Raw genomic sequence first — 16,783 nt, forward strand, 5'->3', positions numbered from 1 at the left:
ATGAAGAGAAAGGTCTTCAAATTGACAAATAAACATTCTGGATTAACAGATACTTTGACCCAGTTTGATGCTTGTCCCTTAGCAGGACAAATGCAGGTGAAGTAATGGATGTGTTCTTTGATGGGAAGCTGTGGGAAGTGCTGCAGTTTAGGGAACTGTACAAGGTCTCAGCTGTTGTGCTGCCCATCAAAAAGATCTTTCTTAATCCACCCAAAAAAACCTGGGTGTTGTGGAGGAATGACATTGTCTCCTTTTCCTTGACTTTTCTGGACAGCCAAACGTCCAAAAATCATCCACATGATTTAATAAATCATAATATTAATAAAAGGAAAACCCTCACTTTGACAGAGGTTGATGTAACTGCATTTCCTCAACCCTGCACCTCTGGATAGTCTGGACTCAGGTGCAGCTCATAAAGCCACAGTTAGAAATGAGACCAAGCTGAGCAGGACCAACAAATCTGCTCCCTAAAATGTCAGACACAGTCAGGCCCATGGTCTGTGGGATGCAGAGTGATCCCAGATGTGTCCCAGCCTCATCCATGCTGCTCCAGGGGCTGTGCAGAGAGCTCAGGGACAGCTCCCAAAGTGACTGCATGTTACAGGATTATTATTGACTTCCCTGACTGTATTTTATCTTTATTTTCACTAGAATAATGCCATTATCAGGGCAGTTTTGCTCTTACTTTAAAGAGGTGGGTGGAGGATATTAAAAATAGAAAGAGTTCTTTATAACTAGAGAGATGAGGATAAAATTTTGTAAAGCTTGAATAGGCTGGATTTTCTAATATGGAATACTTTTAACTCAGGGTTTTAATTCTTGCCACTCAGAGTTCTGAAAAGGAGAACTGTCATATTCCACAGCCTTTCTCACAACTACAGAAAAGTAAAAGTCACCAAGTAATTTAAATGTGCTTTGAAGGTGAATGGAAGTTCTAGTAATGCATCTCCTGCCCCAGAGTTGAAGGGGGAATTTCAAAGTCAGTTAGACATAAGTTATTTCTACATATTTTGCTTTATCCTTTCTTCCTCCTGGTTTTCTGAAATAAGCAAAAAAGCAAACAAAGCTGGTTATTCCACATCTCTATTATTGTTCATTTCTCTTTAAACATAGATCTTAACGTGTGGTTATCTTTTTGTTCCTGTTTTCTGCTGTGAAATGTGGAAGACAGGCAACACTTGCCAGAGGGGCCACAACTTCTCAGGAGTCTGGAGCTGTCTGGAGTTGTCCTGCTGTGATCCTGCTCAGATTTCCCCACTTATTTCTTAGGAGCAAATCTGACTGCTGAGCATCCTGCAGCTAATATTCTGCATTATTACTTTTCCCATCTTCCAGCTGATTTCAGTCCCTCTGAACTGGTGGCTCTGGTTAATTGCTGTGGTAATGAATCTCCCTGCAGACCCTGGTGCTGCAGGGATCAGCAAGGGATGCTGGGCTCAGCAGCAGCTCTGTCCCAGCATCCAGCCTCCAATCCCACAGATGGGAACTGGGCAAACCCCTCTGAGCTCAAACTGGGTGTTCACACACTTTTTGAACAGTGCAGTAACTTCTGTATACATTCCATTGTTCATGGTCAGCTGGGAACAAAAACTCATCCCCAGTTTTCTGCGCAGTAATTTTGCCTGGAGCATTTCAATGTGATTCTCTGTTACTCTACAGGGGCTCTTCTCTGGGTTTGTTGTGTCCACTGGGATTCACAATTTTTAATCCCTGAATTATGATTCCCTTTCATTTTTCCTTCCATTTCATCCAGTGCATATCAGGATGTTGCTGTCAGTTGGCTGCAGTCTGTTCCTGATGCTTACATAGTCCTGACAGACCTCCAGCCACCACTTCAATTAATTAATTCTTACTTCCAGTGGTAATTACTGCTGGTCCAATATTCCGTGGTGAATAATGTCAAGTATTTCTTTGAGTTTACTCAAAAAGAACATTTTTTTTCCCAGAGAATTACATGTCCTTTCATGCAAATGCAGCAAATTCTGGGACACTTCTCACTGTAACGAATAATTATTATTCACATTATTATTTACATCTTTCCTGTGAGTGAGGGAGAGGGGATGAAAGAAGAAGATTCAAAGTTGTGGCAGAGTTCTTAATTTGAAAGTATAGTGAAAAGGAGGTTGGGAGACTGGTCCTTCTCTTCTGAGTTAATGGTTAAAGCTTCCTTCACAACTGTAAAGCCATCATCATTTCTCAAAGGGACGTGAATTTATGGGTAGAGATTAAAAGGAAAAATACATTATATTCATAAAGTTCCTCTGTAATTATTTACTACATTTCTCCATTTAAAAAATAGTGTGAAAATGTTGGACCTGCATTTTCCACAGCTCTGAAATGACTAGGCAGGCAAACACTGTTGGCTGGGAAGAACAACAGAGTTTGGGACTCAGCCTGGAGATTATTTTCCTATAGTGCTTTATTAAATCCAACAGCATCTTCTCAAGTCATTTATTGCCAGGCTGCTAAGGACCACTCAGCAGAAAGCTGCTTTAGCTAAAACTATACTGACTGAAAATTGCGAGTTAGGGGATGAAGATTTTCTTCCCAAATTCATCAACTTTATTCTCTCTCTCTTGCTGAATCTCATGCACCTGCCATCCTGAAGAAAATAATCCAGGCACTCCCCAAACACCAGGAAAGGGACAAAGGAAAACAATTGCAGCCAGACTGTGAAGATACAAAGCTAACTCCGAATTTTCCTTTGCTTGCTGACCACAGATCACAGTAGGCAGGTGGGAAGGTGAAGTTAAGGAGAGCCATGGAGGAGTTACTCAGCCAGGCTCCATTAACTCTGTGCATATTCCTCAAACACAGCAAGGATTCTCAGGGTGGTTGAGAAGACACCCATGGTGACAGTACAAGAATCTAAAGAATACAATTTGGTGCCCTCAGTGGACTGGAATAGTCATAAACACAAGCACTGAAGCCTGAAGGTTTGAATTGTTCCTGCTGTGGCTGTGTGTTCTGGGGAAAAAAGCTAAATCAAGGATAAGAGGGTGACTTGGAATATATAAGTATACACACACACCCCCCTACACACAGCAGTGTTTATTTTTGTGTTCTCAGCCAGAGTCATTTCAGTAGGTGTTTCTCAGGAGGAAAAGCAGCCCTTTATCTCTAAGAGAAGGTCATGGGTGCTTACAATCAAAAGCTGTAAGAATGTTTCAAATGCCATTGTTACCATATCACAATTTACTTTGCTTCTTGTATCTGTGAGAAGCAAATTAAATTAAATGAGAAGCCAGTGCCAATTTTTGCATTCCTGCCCCTTTGAGGGTTTTAATTAGAATAGGTATGAACTTAAAATTCTCCTCCCGTGAGAGACAAATAAACCACGCCAGAGCAACAGCAAATTACACCATTACTGATTAAAGAAAAAAATCTACTGTAATTGCAAAATTCTGTACAGAGACTCCCTCAAGGATGGAGTCTGCTCTTCCTATCTGATCATGTCATAATTACATCCAACTGATTGAGCAGTCACAGTGTTTGGGAAGAAAAGCCAGAAGAGGTCATGACAGGCATCCCCTGCAAGCTGCTGTAGCCCAGCCGCTCTCACAAAGGGGCAGCAATGCACCAAGTTGTTTGCTAAAGTCACATTTAGCTCCCTTGCCAGGTGATGAAACTGAGTTTTAGTGTAATTCTTCAGATCTGAAGTGTCACATGGAGCTCAAGCTTGGCTCAATGTATTAGGCAGTGATTTGTTACTCTTCTGTGATGGCTCACTGTTTCTGCTGACCAGTGTTCACTGATTTTAATGCAAAGTTCCAGCTGTTAAAGCAATATCCCCTCACTATCTACTTATTTATTTTGGTACCACTTCTGCAAACAAGGGAGAGACAATGACTCTCCAAAGATATGAAGTTTTAAAACTCTAACTTACAGCTTGGCTACTGTTCCTGCAGAACAACAAAAGCCAGAAGAGTGAAAGGGTGGTTTCAAAAAAACCTTTTCTGTCTTCAAAAGTTTCAAGAACCATTTAAAAATCCTGATTTCCCAACCATGTGAACAACCTCTAACAGACAGACTGTTTTTTAAAGAAAACCTGTTCAAACAACTCCCTCCCCCAGCTTGTAATGGAAGGCATGGAGGACAAGGAAAGGCAATTTCTGGTTTATTGCCTGAGATTTGTAAAGGCTTGCTCCAGCTTCCCCTCCACGGAACCAGGGGGAGTTGGAGGGAATGGAAATTCAATGTAACCCCTCAAGGATCACTCTGAGCTCCTCAGGGCTCTGGCAGGTCCCAGCAGCGCTGGAAAAGGATGAGCTCCGTGGGGGAATGTGGCAGGGGCAGGAGGAAGAGGAAGGGGAGCCAGGCCAAGCTCAGCTTTCTGAGGGCTGGGTGGGAATGCAGGGGCTGGGGGCAGAGCTGGGCTGTGCTCTGGGGGTGCTGCTGGGCTGGGGAGCCCCAGCCTCGGGCTGTGAACGTGAGGCTGTGCTGGTGCTGCTGGGAGCTGGGGTTTGGGAGATGGGGTTCGGGAGCTGGGGTTTGGGAGCTGGGCTCTGCACAGGCTCCCAGGCAGCATTAAAGGCATTTCTTTCTGCTGTGATAACTCCAGTGCAGCAGTGCACATAATCCTTTTGGCTGCAGTGTTAATGGAGTTCTCCTCCTTTTTTCAAATTTTTTTTTTTTTTTTTTTTTATTTTTTAGCATCCTGTTCAAAGTCATTGGGAGAATAAAGTGATCCTGTAGATTTACTTTGCGTTCTTGCAGACTCCAGTGCTTCTGGAAGGGTTTAATGGAAATTACATTGTATATTTCAGGAGAATCACTTGTATTCATTTAAATATTGTGCTGCCTTAAAGGGGAGAAAAGTATGAGCTGTTTAGTTTTCCTCCTGTTGTTTCTATGCTCTCTGTGACAAAGCTGGTTGGTCTGTTGTTGGGTTTTTTTAATTAGCCGAGACTTAAAAATGCTGAGAACCTCTGTGTTCTGGTTTTTATAATAATTATTTAAGTCTTCCAGTTAAGTAACTCTTTATAATGAGAATCCTTTTACACTTGGAACAAATATAGAACAAATTTAGCTGCGAGCTTCTGTAGTCAATCACTTCAGAGGCTGCATGTATTGGAACTCAAAAGTAATTTATTTAACTGCAGCTGTCTGATGGTACTTGTGAACAAAACACAGTTGTTATAATTGTTTTCACACATGTTAATTAAAAATTTTAAAAGCTTGCTTTGCAAAGCTAGTTCACCACCTGATTTGCATAACTAGCTTAAATTTAAAAAATTTAATCGAAAAATTGAATTATGTTTTTCTGTTCTCTGGCTTAGATTCACAAAGCACGTTCTTTTGTATGATTACATGAATACGTTAAGTGCAGAAAACCAATATATGAAGATTTTCAATATCTTGGCATATTAGTAGTTCATTTTGCATGTACATATCTCCATTAAGATTTATTTTAGATTATGGCTAAAATACTCTTTTGAGCTTCTTTTGAACCTATGTGTGTGCTTTTACCTTACTAGGTATTAGAGCAGCTTTTTGATCATTCAAACATCCAACAGAAAGAAAGAAATGAAGTGTCCACAGTTCAGACTCCTCTGCTTTAACAGGGCCTGTGCTGCTAAGATTGTTTTAATACTTGTTAAATTTGGTAATAAACTGCAAGAACAAGAGTCAGAATTTTCTGTGGCCAAAGTCAGTCACTGAGGGGATCATTTGGAGATGAACTATAACTTCTTAAACATTAGTGCCCTGAAAGCACAAAGTTATTTAAAAACAAAAAAAAAAAAAAAGTCAAAACCAATCAACCAAACAAAAAAATCACCAGTCCCCTGACCTCAAACAATCTATGGAAAATGTTAAATGTTAAATTTAGAGAAGGAGACAAAACATGCAGCTCTTCATGTCAGGAGAGATGTGAGGTGTTCCTCCTGCCTGGCACCCGGAGCAGCTGGAGAAAATTTGAGGTGGCAGTAGTAGAAAGGAGGAAAAAATGAATAATTAGTTCTCACTGCTCTTGCCAACTGCTGGAGGCATCTGGACAATTTAATAAATTGGACTAATTTCTTGGGGTTCTCTGTGTGGTTCTCCCAACCCTGCCTGCCCTGCTGGGAAAGTAGAGGAGGTCATTTCTGTCTGCAAGGGGCCTGAAAATGATTTTTTAACTTGGCTGCTGCTGTGAGGCATTTGTCTGTGTCCCAGCTTTGCATCTGACCCACCTGTACCTCTCAAGATGAGACATGATACAGGGACTAAGAGCATGGCACTGTGGCTGCCTCACCTGCCTGGGTGGGAATTTACCCACCCACTGATTGGGGTTTTTTCCTGGTAATTCATTTAATAACACATTTTTTCATAGCTCTTTCTCTCTGCACACTGAAGTAAACTCTCCAAGCAGATTTCTCATGCAAACAAAAGCCAAAATCAAAACAGAGCCCTGTAAGCTCACTCAGCTCTGTTTTTTTCCACTCTGGCTGAAGAAAACAAATTTCCTTGTATAATTTTTGATGTTTTATTATTCTTTTGCCATATACTCTGGGTTTGCAGCCAACATATATACTTAGATAAATATTCTGAATGCCAGATGTCAGCACATGCTGGGTAAGTGCTTCATGATCATGAAACCAAGAGCCCTTGGTCTCTCCCAGAGGAACGTGCAGAGATAAAGGAGAGCAAAGCTACAGTGAAGGGGCTCCTCCAGGGAAAGGCAGAGGATATGAGAGTTAATCAAATTTATCTTAAGTATAAAGGCAGTATTTTTGTATTTTCAGCGTGCCCTGACCTTTTCAGTTGCTCATTGCACTTTGCTTGTCCACTGGGTGTCTCATTGCTGGCTCTGAGCTCCAGCAGCTCTCGGCTGTGTGGGAGCACACCATGTTCACACAGAGCAGGGTAATCCTCTCAACAACAGCTCTCTGCAACTTACTGACTACTGAGAGAACAAAATAAACTTTAAAAGGGGGGAAGGAAACCCCAAGAGATGAGCTGGCATTGTGTGATGTGCTTTCAGTCTCTGATGTTGCCCTGCAGTGGCTCTGCCATTAGTAAATACACTTATGTGTCTTTAGGTTAGAGTGCCTGAGGCTTCTCACAGCTAGAATTAAGAATTAAAACCACAGTGACTTTACGTTAAGGGTGGTTTAGTGAAGCAGCTTTCCTTCTTTTTAACTATTGCTTGATGTGCCAGAGGATTTGATAAAGGCCTTCATTCAGACTTTTTTCTTTTCACTTGGTTGTTTCTCTCCATTACTCCAGTTCTTTTGCTATGCTCAAAGAACATCCTCAGCTACTGTTCAGGACAGCTTTTTCTAGTTCTTCTTCATGTTCTAAAGAGACTTCTTCAAAAAAAAAATTCATTTGGAAGGTGCCACTCACTACCTGATGTGACAATCTGCTTGCCCAGGACTCTCTTCCTCCCTGCAGCAAAACCAATAATTTGCAATAAAAACAAAACAACAAAAAAAATCCACTCATGTAAGGCATATCTCCATGGATGGAGATCCCTGGTAATTATTTCCCTTTGAGAAGAGGTGATGCAGCACAGCCACAGTTGTGGAATAGCATTTCTAGCTGTCACTAGAGAAACTACAGCATTTCCTGTCGCTGTTATCAGAGAAGGGCAGCCTGGTGAAGAATCAAGCCCTCTGTTTCAATTCAGAGGCATTCTGAGCTTTTGTTGAAGTGGGAGGGAAGGAATCTGGACTTGGATTCAAGTGCCATTGGCTTTATCTCTAACTTAACTCCAAAATATGCTGCTAATATTATGAGTGCCCAAGTTTATAGCCTGTTTCCATCCTTTCTCATTTTAAACTTGCTCAGCAAGGAAGCATTTGCCAGGCTTGGAGGAAGAGAAGATGATACCCTCCTTGGGTCAGTAAAGGCTGTGGCTGCTTCAGAACAATTGTTGCATTCTTCTCTCCCTCTTCTTTTCCTAGTACTTAATTTTGGCCCAACCACTTCCTTCTGTTTTTCTGCTGTTAAGAAAAAAAAAAAATGGCTTTAGAACCTGCAAGTTCCATCAAAGCAGGGAAATCCACCACAGAGGTTGTCTGTCTGTGGGCAGAACAAAACTCCTTAAGCTTATGTATTCCCCAAAACAGCAGCAGCTACTTCATTTGTTCTCTCTTTTCATTCTAGAACACTCCACAAGACTCAGAATCGGGCCAACCTCCTGGTAATGGCCACAATTTCAAAAGGAGCCCTGAGAAAAAGAGCACAGCAAAGTCTGGAGGTCAGGGGCCCTCAGATGCTCTTGCTGCTGCTCTGCCACTGGCTGAGCAGAGCTCACCCCCATCCACTGCAGGACCTGCAAGGTAAGACATGAAGTTTCCTCCTGGGAAAAACACTGGAGCCCTGATGCTGTTGATAACTGGGGGGAGATCTGTCATCCTGGTGGATGATGGTGGTGATGATGATGATGATGATGCACTCCTCAAAATAACCTCACACCACCAGACTGCTCACTGATCACCAAACTGATTTTCTTGCCTTACTGCAGAGCTGTAAACCAAGCTCCAGCTGTTGTAGTAACCCTTGATCCAACCTTTCCATGCTTTTTGCTTGCACTAATAAACTCTCATCTGAGACAGAGCAACAGTGAAGAGTCTTTGTTTTAACCCTTGGTGAGCCCTGAAGTGCTCAGGCAGCTGGATCATAGTGGGTGCCTTCCAATATCCTATTCTATTCTATTCTATTCTATTCTATTCTATTCTATTCTATTCCATTCTAGTCTATTCTACTCCATTGTAGTCCCGTCTGTTTTAAAATTATTGATATTTGCAACAGTTTCTGGCAGTTGAAGTCCAAATTTAGGTATTAAATAAGATCATCATTGACCACATTGGGGACATTTCAGGGAAATTCAGACACATGACATAATCTAAGAGGATTTATGAAAAAAGAGCAGCTTGTTTTCTGGAAGGGACAGTTTCGGCTGTGCTGTGGAGCTCTTACACAGGAGGATTTTTGCTATTAATTCTATTTCTTCTGACTGCCACTTGCACATCTTAATTATCTACTGAAAATAATGGAGTCTCAGCAAGACTAAGACTGCTAAGTCAATTTACAGTGATAAAGGTATTTAGGCATGAAGTTTAAAGTGATGAAAGGTTGCACTTCTTTCCTGGAGATGCATGGCTTAATCACTCCACTGTTGAGCACCAGGTCCACACATGCAACACCTTTTTCTTGGATGAATTTCTCCTGTCTTTGAGTGCCTCTAATGAGGGAAGCCATAGATGTCAATCCCAGTAGCTAGGAAAAAAATCAAATATTGGAATAATGATGTAAAATTGGACAGGGTGAGATTTTTAATGTGCATTTTGCTTGTTTGTTATTTCAGTTAACAAATACCACATGTATCCTCTAGTTTTAGTTCCTCTTGATGGTATTGTGCATAACCACTGTATTGTTTGTGAGTAACCATGCTGTCCTACTGAAGAAAACAGAATTATTTTATAAATTAGGAAGCTACCTAGAAGAATGATGCATTCTGATTTGTTACAGCAAAGCAGTAATTTTCTGCTATTCTAATCAGTATGCAGATTATGGAGAGGGGGAAAAAGAGAGGAAATGATGAGTGCTGCTAAGTGCTGATATTTACCATAGATTTATCATAACTAACATTGCTGCAAACTGGAGTTGTTTGTGGAATTTCACAATATCAGACAGCATTTGTACCAGAATCCACATGGATTCTCTGAGTGGAGACTTTTACCTTGGGCTTGGAACATTTGTGGCTTGCCTGCAGCAAGTGCAGTCTTGCTTTTTATTATTATTTTTTTTTTAACATTAGCATGGTAACTTTATCCTATTCTGCAACTACTTTGCATTTTTAAAAATGTATTGTTCACAAATGGCAGAAGGGCAGTTCTGTAGGGGTTCCTTTCCAAAATGTGAGTACCTAGAACACTTAGGTTTATATTCAAGCTGGCTAAAACAGCTTTGCACTGCAGCATGCAAAATTCTGACTCGTGGGAGATGAATGTTACATGGATGAGTCAGCTTGAAAGGATTCACAGGATTCTTGTTTCAGGAAATTTACCAAATGGGCGGGAGCTCAGGCAATTACTTGTTCTTTAGCCTCACTCCTGAAAGCGCTGGCACATGCCTGTTCTGGGTGTCTTTTAAGTTACATCCTGCCAAAATAGAAACAAAGACAATGAACGGAAAATCTTTGAAGTTCCACATTCCAGCTGTTTATTTTTAACTCGCTCCCCTGTGCTGCTCTGAGCGCATCTTTTCCACCCTGAAGTGAACTCTGAGAGCCTGCAGGGCGTGGGACCTGCCACCCTGGGCCGGAGCATCTCTGCGTGGAAAATTACCACGTTTCCTTTTCCTCTGGGTGCCTTTCTTCTGTCCTCCACAAATTCTCACAGGCTGCTTTTAAACCCTTGTCTTTTGGAGCTCAAAATGTCTCTGGCTCGAACTTTATCACTGTTTCAGCCCGATTTTTTTCCTTACCTGTTACTCGCTGGTGCTTTGTGCTGAAAATAAGCTCGTCAGCAATTAATACGCAGAATCAGTAATTAGTACACAATTAATCTGTGAAGTTTCCACGTGGAATAAAAATGCCAGGGCAGTTAGGAAGGCTCAGGCTTTGCAGTGGTGTCCGTGAGAGGTGTAACCCTGCCCTTCTCCAGGTGCACAGCCTGGGAGCTGGACAGCCCTACCCCAGAGGCACTTTCTTCTTCCAGCAGGCTCAGCAAGAAGCAGATGCATCAATTTAAAAGATAACTCATCAATTTAAAGGATAACACACCCAGAAACAGTTCAGGGGGTGCGGCACTCTTTGTGGATGACCCTGGCTGCTCTCCCAGCCGGAGTGCAGAGCACAGATCCTGTGGGACCCGCAGAGCCACTGTGGGGTGACAAAGCTGCCACACATCCTGTGGGACACTCTGTCAGTGCCCTGCTTCCTGCTGGAGCTCCACATATCTCAGATGGAGACCAGGAGCCACTTCTGGAATGGAATGGGAGGCCTGGCCCTGCTGGCTGCAGCAGCTTACCTCTTTCATGTTAGAATAATTTCATTTGGTCATACTTAAAACACTGCAGGGCCTGCCTTTTCTTCTGTGTAGGGAACAAGGAGGTGAAAAGTGACTGAGGGTGGGGGAGAAGGGGAGGATGGCTCCCCAGAGGACTGTATAGATCATTATTCCTGCTTCCTACTTTTTCCTGAAAGCTTAGATGCACAGGGAGGGTGGGGGAGCCTGGCTGCTGTTAGCAGCCCTTCAGCAATGATGGGTTTCTCATGTGCTTGTTCACACTGAAAAGTTCAGAAAGTGAATTGTTCCAGTCTCTAAAACTGTCACTTGCCTTGTTTTGTTTCTGAACGGGAATATGGAAATGAATTCCATATACCTCACTAACTTTCAGTACCTCTTAGGGACAGATCAAAATGCAGGATTCCTTAACTCAAGCGCCGTGTCCAAATGTGTAAACTCAAAATGTAGGCACTGATCTCTCATGTGTCAGTGGGAAGAGAACAGAACCATTTGGGAGGCAGCTCTGCATGTGCTGTGGTTGCAGAGCTGGCTGTGCATTTGTTCCCCTGGGTGCTTTCTAAATTCATGCTCGGGTTTCAGGCTCCTGGGAGTACAATCACTGCGGCTCACAGTGACATCAGCGTGGATGGCAGCCGTGGGTGACCTCTGGGATCCACAGCCTTTGGCTCTTGATGCTTTTCCCTCACCAGTGTGGCTGGGGTGGGAGGGCTGCCTGTCCTTTCAGTAACTACTGCATGTTTTAGAACGGGAGAAAAGGAACTAGAAATGGAAATTCTGAATTATCTAGAATTTTCTCGTATCTTCGTTTCTTGATATCTTCATTTCCTGTTGTTTATCCAGTACATTTATCATATTTGGGCATCTGTAAACCCACTTTCCACACACACTCCACAATTTTCTGGTATCTTCATTTCTTGGTATCTTCATTTCTTCATTTCTTGTTGTTTTTCCAATACATTTATCATATTTGGGCATCTGTAAACCCCCTTTCCACACACACTCCCACTCAGACAGCAAATGCTAAATGCCAGAGATTTTGTCTGGCTGCTGCTGGTTTTATCTCCTGACCCCTTTGTCTTTGCTGTGGATGACAAAACAGAAGAATGGGAGTTGTGACTTCAAGTGTTAATGGTTGATAGACTGGGTATGGCTCTTAATCTGGAAGTATTTATGGGATGTGCACCAAAAGTCATTGATTTCTTAACATCCTTTATAGCTTCACCCCCTAAACACAGAGCAGGCAGTGCTCTCCTAATAAACAGCTTAGTAACTGGGCAGGACTCCTAAATTTCTCCAGGAAAATTCAGACTTGCCACAAAATCTTCTGAGGGTGGAAGAGGTTAACTGCAGCTCTTAAAAATTAATTGCTAAGTTTGCAATGTGCTTCCAAACGAGTGAATTGTCAAGAATTGTTTATGCAAAACAAACATTTTAGGCAAAATATTCATATGCTCAGTATGTTAGGGCCTTGAAATTGAAAATTCTTAACTTCTAAGCTGAGGGAAAAGTTCCCTTTGGTAACTCTTGAGTGCAGTGGGACACCCATATTTCAAGCTACAGATGCACCTATGTCTTTGCATGACTGCATTTTCTCTTTTCTTAACATCATCCATCACATGCAGCAATTATTCACAGCAAAATGACTTTTTCTGCCCTAAACTCTACATGAACTATGAGGAACTTGAATGTTCTTCCATGCTTTGTCATTTGCATGTTTTGTTTCAAATAAGAATGAATTTTCCCCTTAATAATATTGAGCTAGATCAGATTACCCACAAAAGAGACCATACTTTATTTCCCTGTGATTAAAAACACCAACTTTAAGGGCCATAGCTTTATGCTGATTGTATTAAATGGGTTGTCTAAAAATACACGTTCCCTGAAAGTAATTATTGATTTAATGTAGATTGGGTTTTACTCAGGGGAATTATCCTCAGCATGTGGTGTAATTTCCCAGTAGTGTTATTCCCTTTAAAAAGAGTGGAAGATAATGGGACTAGGTGTGACCTTAAGGGGTCATCCAGTCCATCCTTCTGCCCTAAAGCAGGATCAACTGTGCTTAAGGCATTCCCAACAGATGTTTGTCTAACCCCAGCATGCCTTGCAGACAGAAAAGCAAGATGGCAAATAATGAAAAGGAAGATGTAGGAAGGATGTGTTCCCTGAATGGTTTTCCTTGTTAGCTCCATCAGAGGGAGAAATATAAACAGAGATATCCCAGACAGGTCAGCCTGGGCCAATCCTGCTGAATGAAAACTCAGACTTTTCAGTTCTGTTGTGTTCTGAATAAAACATTGGGCGAGCTGCAGCAGCAAGATGATGAATCTGTGCTTCTCCACTCTAACAGTGATAGTTCAACTCACTGTCACAGCCTGTGCCAGCACTCTCATTTTAATTCTCTTCAGCATACATTAATTACAAACTTGTCCCAATTCCTTCATCTGCTCCTCAGTAAAATGAACAACTTTTCAGCATTTTGGAATAGCAGAAAAATTGTTTTGATTGATTCATAATGCTGAACTCAGTTGATAGGATTGCCATCTCCCTTGAACTTGCTAAGTCACAAGTTTGTTAGTATGGCTCTTAACAAAGTTGACACCAGTATGGCAGTAGACAGTTCATGGGTTTGGATATTATCATCAAGAATATTTAACCACTCCAGACATGTCTGGAACTGTTTCATATTTAATAGCTGCAAACAGAAGTCTAATGTAACAAAGAAGTCGTGTGTAAAAGTCTTAAGAGAAAATTGAGTCAGATGAAATCTGAAAAATGCAAATATATGATGATGAATGCTCTATATAGTGAACATTACCAACATTTCCATCCCAGATTTATTACTGTGCATTTACCAGCTCTGTTGACAGATGGCATTAATGATAAATAAAGAACTGGAGATTAAAGATAAATGATAAGGAGCAATTATAACTGTGGATGGTGTTTTCTGCTTCTTCCAGTGCTCAGTTTCACAGAGGGTAAAGGGGCTTTCCCCCCTCAACCCCCACCCAGTTTTGTTCTCCTCCTGATCACCATATCTCTGACAGGAGCTGGCTTCCAGGGTGAAGAGCCCTGGGCACAAAACTGCTAATGAGCAATTTAGTCAGTAAGAAGATAGACCTGCAACACAGCAAAAATCCTCAATAACAATTGACTCCCACTTCTCCACCCCCTCCCCAGTTCAGTGTTGTGGTTTCTGTCCCTCCTCTTCTAATTAAGCTTCCCCGAGTGCAAAATTAATGTCAATAATAAAGTGTATTCCTTGCTTGGGGAAAACCTCCTGGCATCTCCCTGCTGTTTGCTCATGCCCTGTCATGCCCTGTGCTGTCAGTGATCCAGCAGACACCAAATATTCTGTTGCCATCTCTGGTATTCCCAGTGTCAGTAAGTTTCATATGGATAAGTGTCTTCAGTGTGCTAGGGAGAGAAGAATTCCTCTGAACAAATTGTTTTCTGAACATTTAAATAAAATGTATTGGTGCTATGAATTAAATGTTCAAACCCATGCCCAGCACTGCTGAAGCTTGTTTGAACTCTATATGAATTTTAAGTTATATTTTACCTTAGATTTGAGGCTTAGCCTTAATACAGGTAAATTTCAATGGCTCTTTAAAGACCACTTTGTTTTCCACTGCAATGACTCTGAAGGAGGTTTTTAGCACCTAAGACAGACTGATGATATTCAGCTTTAGCTGTCCCTAAAGAAATTGTTTGCTGGGCAGTTCTCAGAATAAGGAGGAGGCTTGGCCCCAGCTGGAAGTGCATTTTGTGCATGGCAGCATAGCCCAGGGTGCTGTGCTTGCATAAACACAAACTGAATCTGCAGGGACCCCAGAGCTGGTCACTTCTCCATCAAGTATTTTGTGTGTTAAACTTGGGCAGAGAAGCAGAGAGAGGCTTCTCAGATTTCTGGAGATTACTTAAAATCCAATCCATGCCTGGCTGTACAGGAGGTGTTTTAAGCATCTTCTCTAGCTCCAATCTAAAGGGGACTTGGAATTTCTGAAATGTAACCTGTCACTGCTAAGCTGTGGCAAAGCTCTGAGCCACTTCTCCTTGTGCAGCTCTGCACTGACCACCCAGTGCCTGGCAGTGTGTTTTCTGTGTCCTGCCTTGCTTGGGATTCATTCTTTCATGTCAAGTAAACACTGCCCCTTGCTCTTCTGGGAATGCCCTTGCAATCCTACATCCAGTCTGAAACAGATGTTTCTCTCCATATTCCCCTGCCCAGGCATGGAAGGTGAGTGAGAGAACAAGGTTAACCTATTTCATGGCCTACAAACCTCAGTGTGGAAAAAACTGAGGCCCACACAGTGAAAAATACTTAAATAACTTCTCCTTCTTGCAGTTAGTCATCTCTGGTTCTGTTCTTTCTATCATATCTTTAATGGGTGGAGAGAGAGATCACACCAAGGGTTACAGCTTGGATGCACTGAAATCAAACACTGCAATGAAATGAGCTCATCATTGGGGTGTGGATGGTGGCACAGCAGCATCCCACACTGGGCAGGGTGAGCCTCTGACCTTTTGGTGAGAATCAACTGTGCTGATTAGTTGGAGAAAACATTCAGCAGATGGGCTCTTCTTAATCTTCTGCTACACACTCGAGTACAGCCAGATAACAGCACTTACTGTGTAGCTCTGCCAAAGCAGTCTCTTAGAAGCAGAAACAAAAAGCCTTTCTTTGAGGTGCTGTGGGTTTTCCCAGTGTTATTTTTTTCCTGTTTTTCCCCTGTTGCTCCTTTAGTCTGTCAGATGTGTGTCCCATCTCCCCACACTCATCTGAGATTTCGGAGTGGTTAAAATGCATGCCATGAGCATGGTGGCTCTCAGGTAACCCTGGGAACATTCTTCACAGAGTAATGAGCATTTAAATCACTGTTCATCTGCTGGTTTAACTGCTGAAAGCAGATTATCAGCTTCTCAGTGCATGCACTGCATGGCTTTGAAACATCAGTGCCACAAACTGGTTTTTATTCTTTTCTTCTTATTTCTTTGCTTCTTTATTGATATGAAACAAATAAATGTTTCCATTGTTGGCAGCATCAGTAGCCACAGTGCTGAAGAGCTCTCCAGCCCAAATTCCAGCCTAAATTCCAGCCTGGGGTCTCCAGAGGGGACAGGACAGAGCACTGCCTTGCAAGAGCAAGGAGGACAAACAGACTCTGATTTCTTAAAGCACTCTGCTGAAGCAAGGGAGAGAGTCCTGCCTGCCACAGACCGTGCCAAAGGACCTGTCACAGGCAGCAGTGACAAACCACACACCTCATCAGACTGCCACAGAGCACAGCCATCACCAGGTGCAGGGCAGGACAAAGAAGAGGCATCAGCACATGTGGACAATACTGCTGCCTCCTGCACCCAAAGCAGCCAGAACCAGCCCAGAATGCCACAGGAGCCCAGCCCTGCACTCGCAGCAGTGCAAGGAGCCACAGCAGTGAGTTTGGGTGAATCGGGATCGCTCCAGCAGGATGAGCAGCTGGGTGGCAGGAGGGAGCCACAGGGCAGCGCGTTTCCCTGGGGTGAAGCAGCAGGAGATGGTTTTACTGCTCAGGAGGCCGAGCAGCAGCAGCAGCGAGGAGTTTGGGAAGTAGGTCAGCTGCAGGCAGTAATGCAGCAAGGTAGACAGAACACAGATGGTGGAGAGGGGCTGCTAATGAAAAAGGAAACCTTAATCCCAAATCAGCCAGCAACAGGAGGCTCAGACGGTGAAAAATTTGGAGCAATTGTGAATGCCCAGGGCTTCAGTGAGATCTGTAATCTACAGATGGGGGCTGAAACAACAGCTAGAGGGAATGAGGCAAATCCAGCTCTATCTGGAAGCA

At 42.6% G+C, this 16,783-nt stretch overlaps 1 protein-coding gene across 1 annotated transcript in view; it reads left to right on the forward strand.

Annotated features, from left to right (window-relative positions):
* The window catches only part of TACC2 (transforming acidic coiled-coil containing protein 2), a 128,609-nt gene that overhangs the window by 16,738 nt on the left and 95,088 nt on the right, over positions 1 to 16,783 (forward strand). Inside the window, 2 exon segments of the mRNA XM_036386185.2 lie at positions 8,092 to 8,267; positions 16,002 to 16,782. Of these exon segments, the coding sequence (XP_036242078.1) occupies positions 8,092 to 8,267; positions 16,002 to 16,782 (957 nt within the window).

This window comes from Molothrus ater, chromosome 8 (assembly GCF_012460135.2).
Source record: "Molothrus ater isolate BHLD 08-10-18 breed brown headed cowbird chromosome 8, BPBGC_Mater_1.1, whole genome shotgun sequence".
NCBI classification, from domain to species: domain Eukaryota; kingdom Metazoa; phylum Chordata; class Aves; order Passeriformes; family Icteridae; genus Molothrus; species Molothrus ater.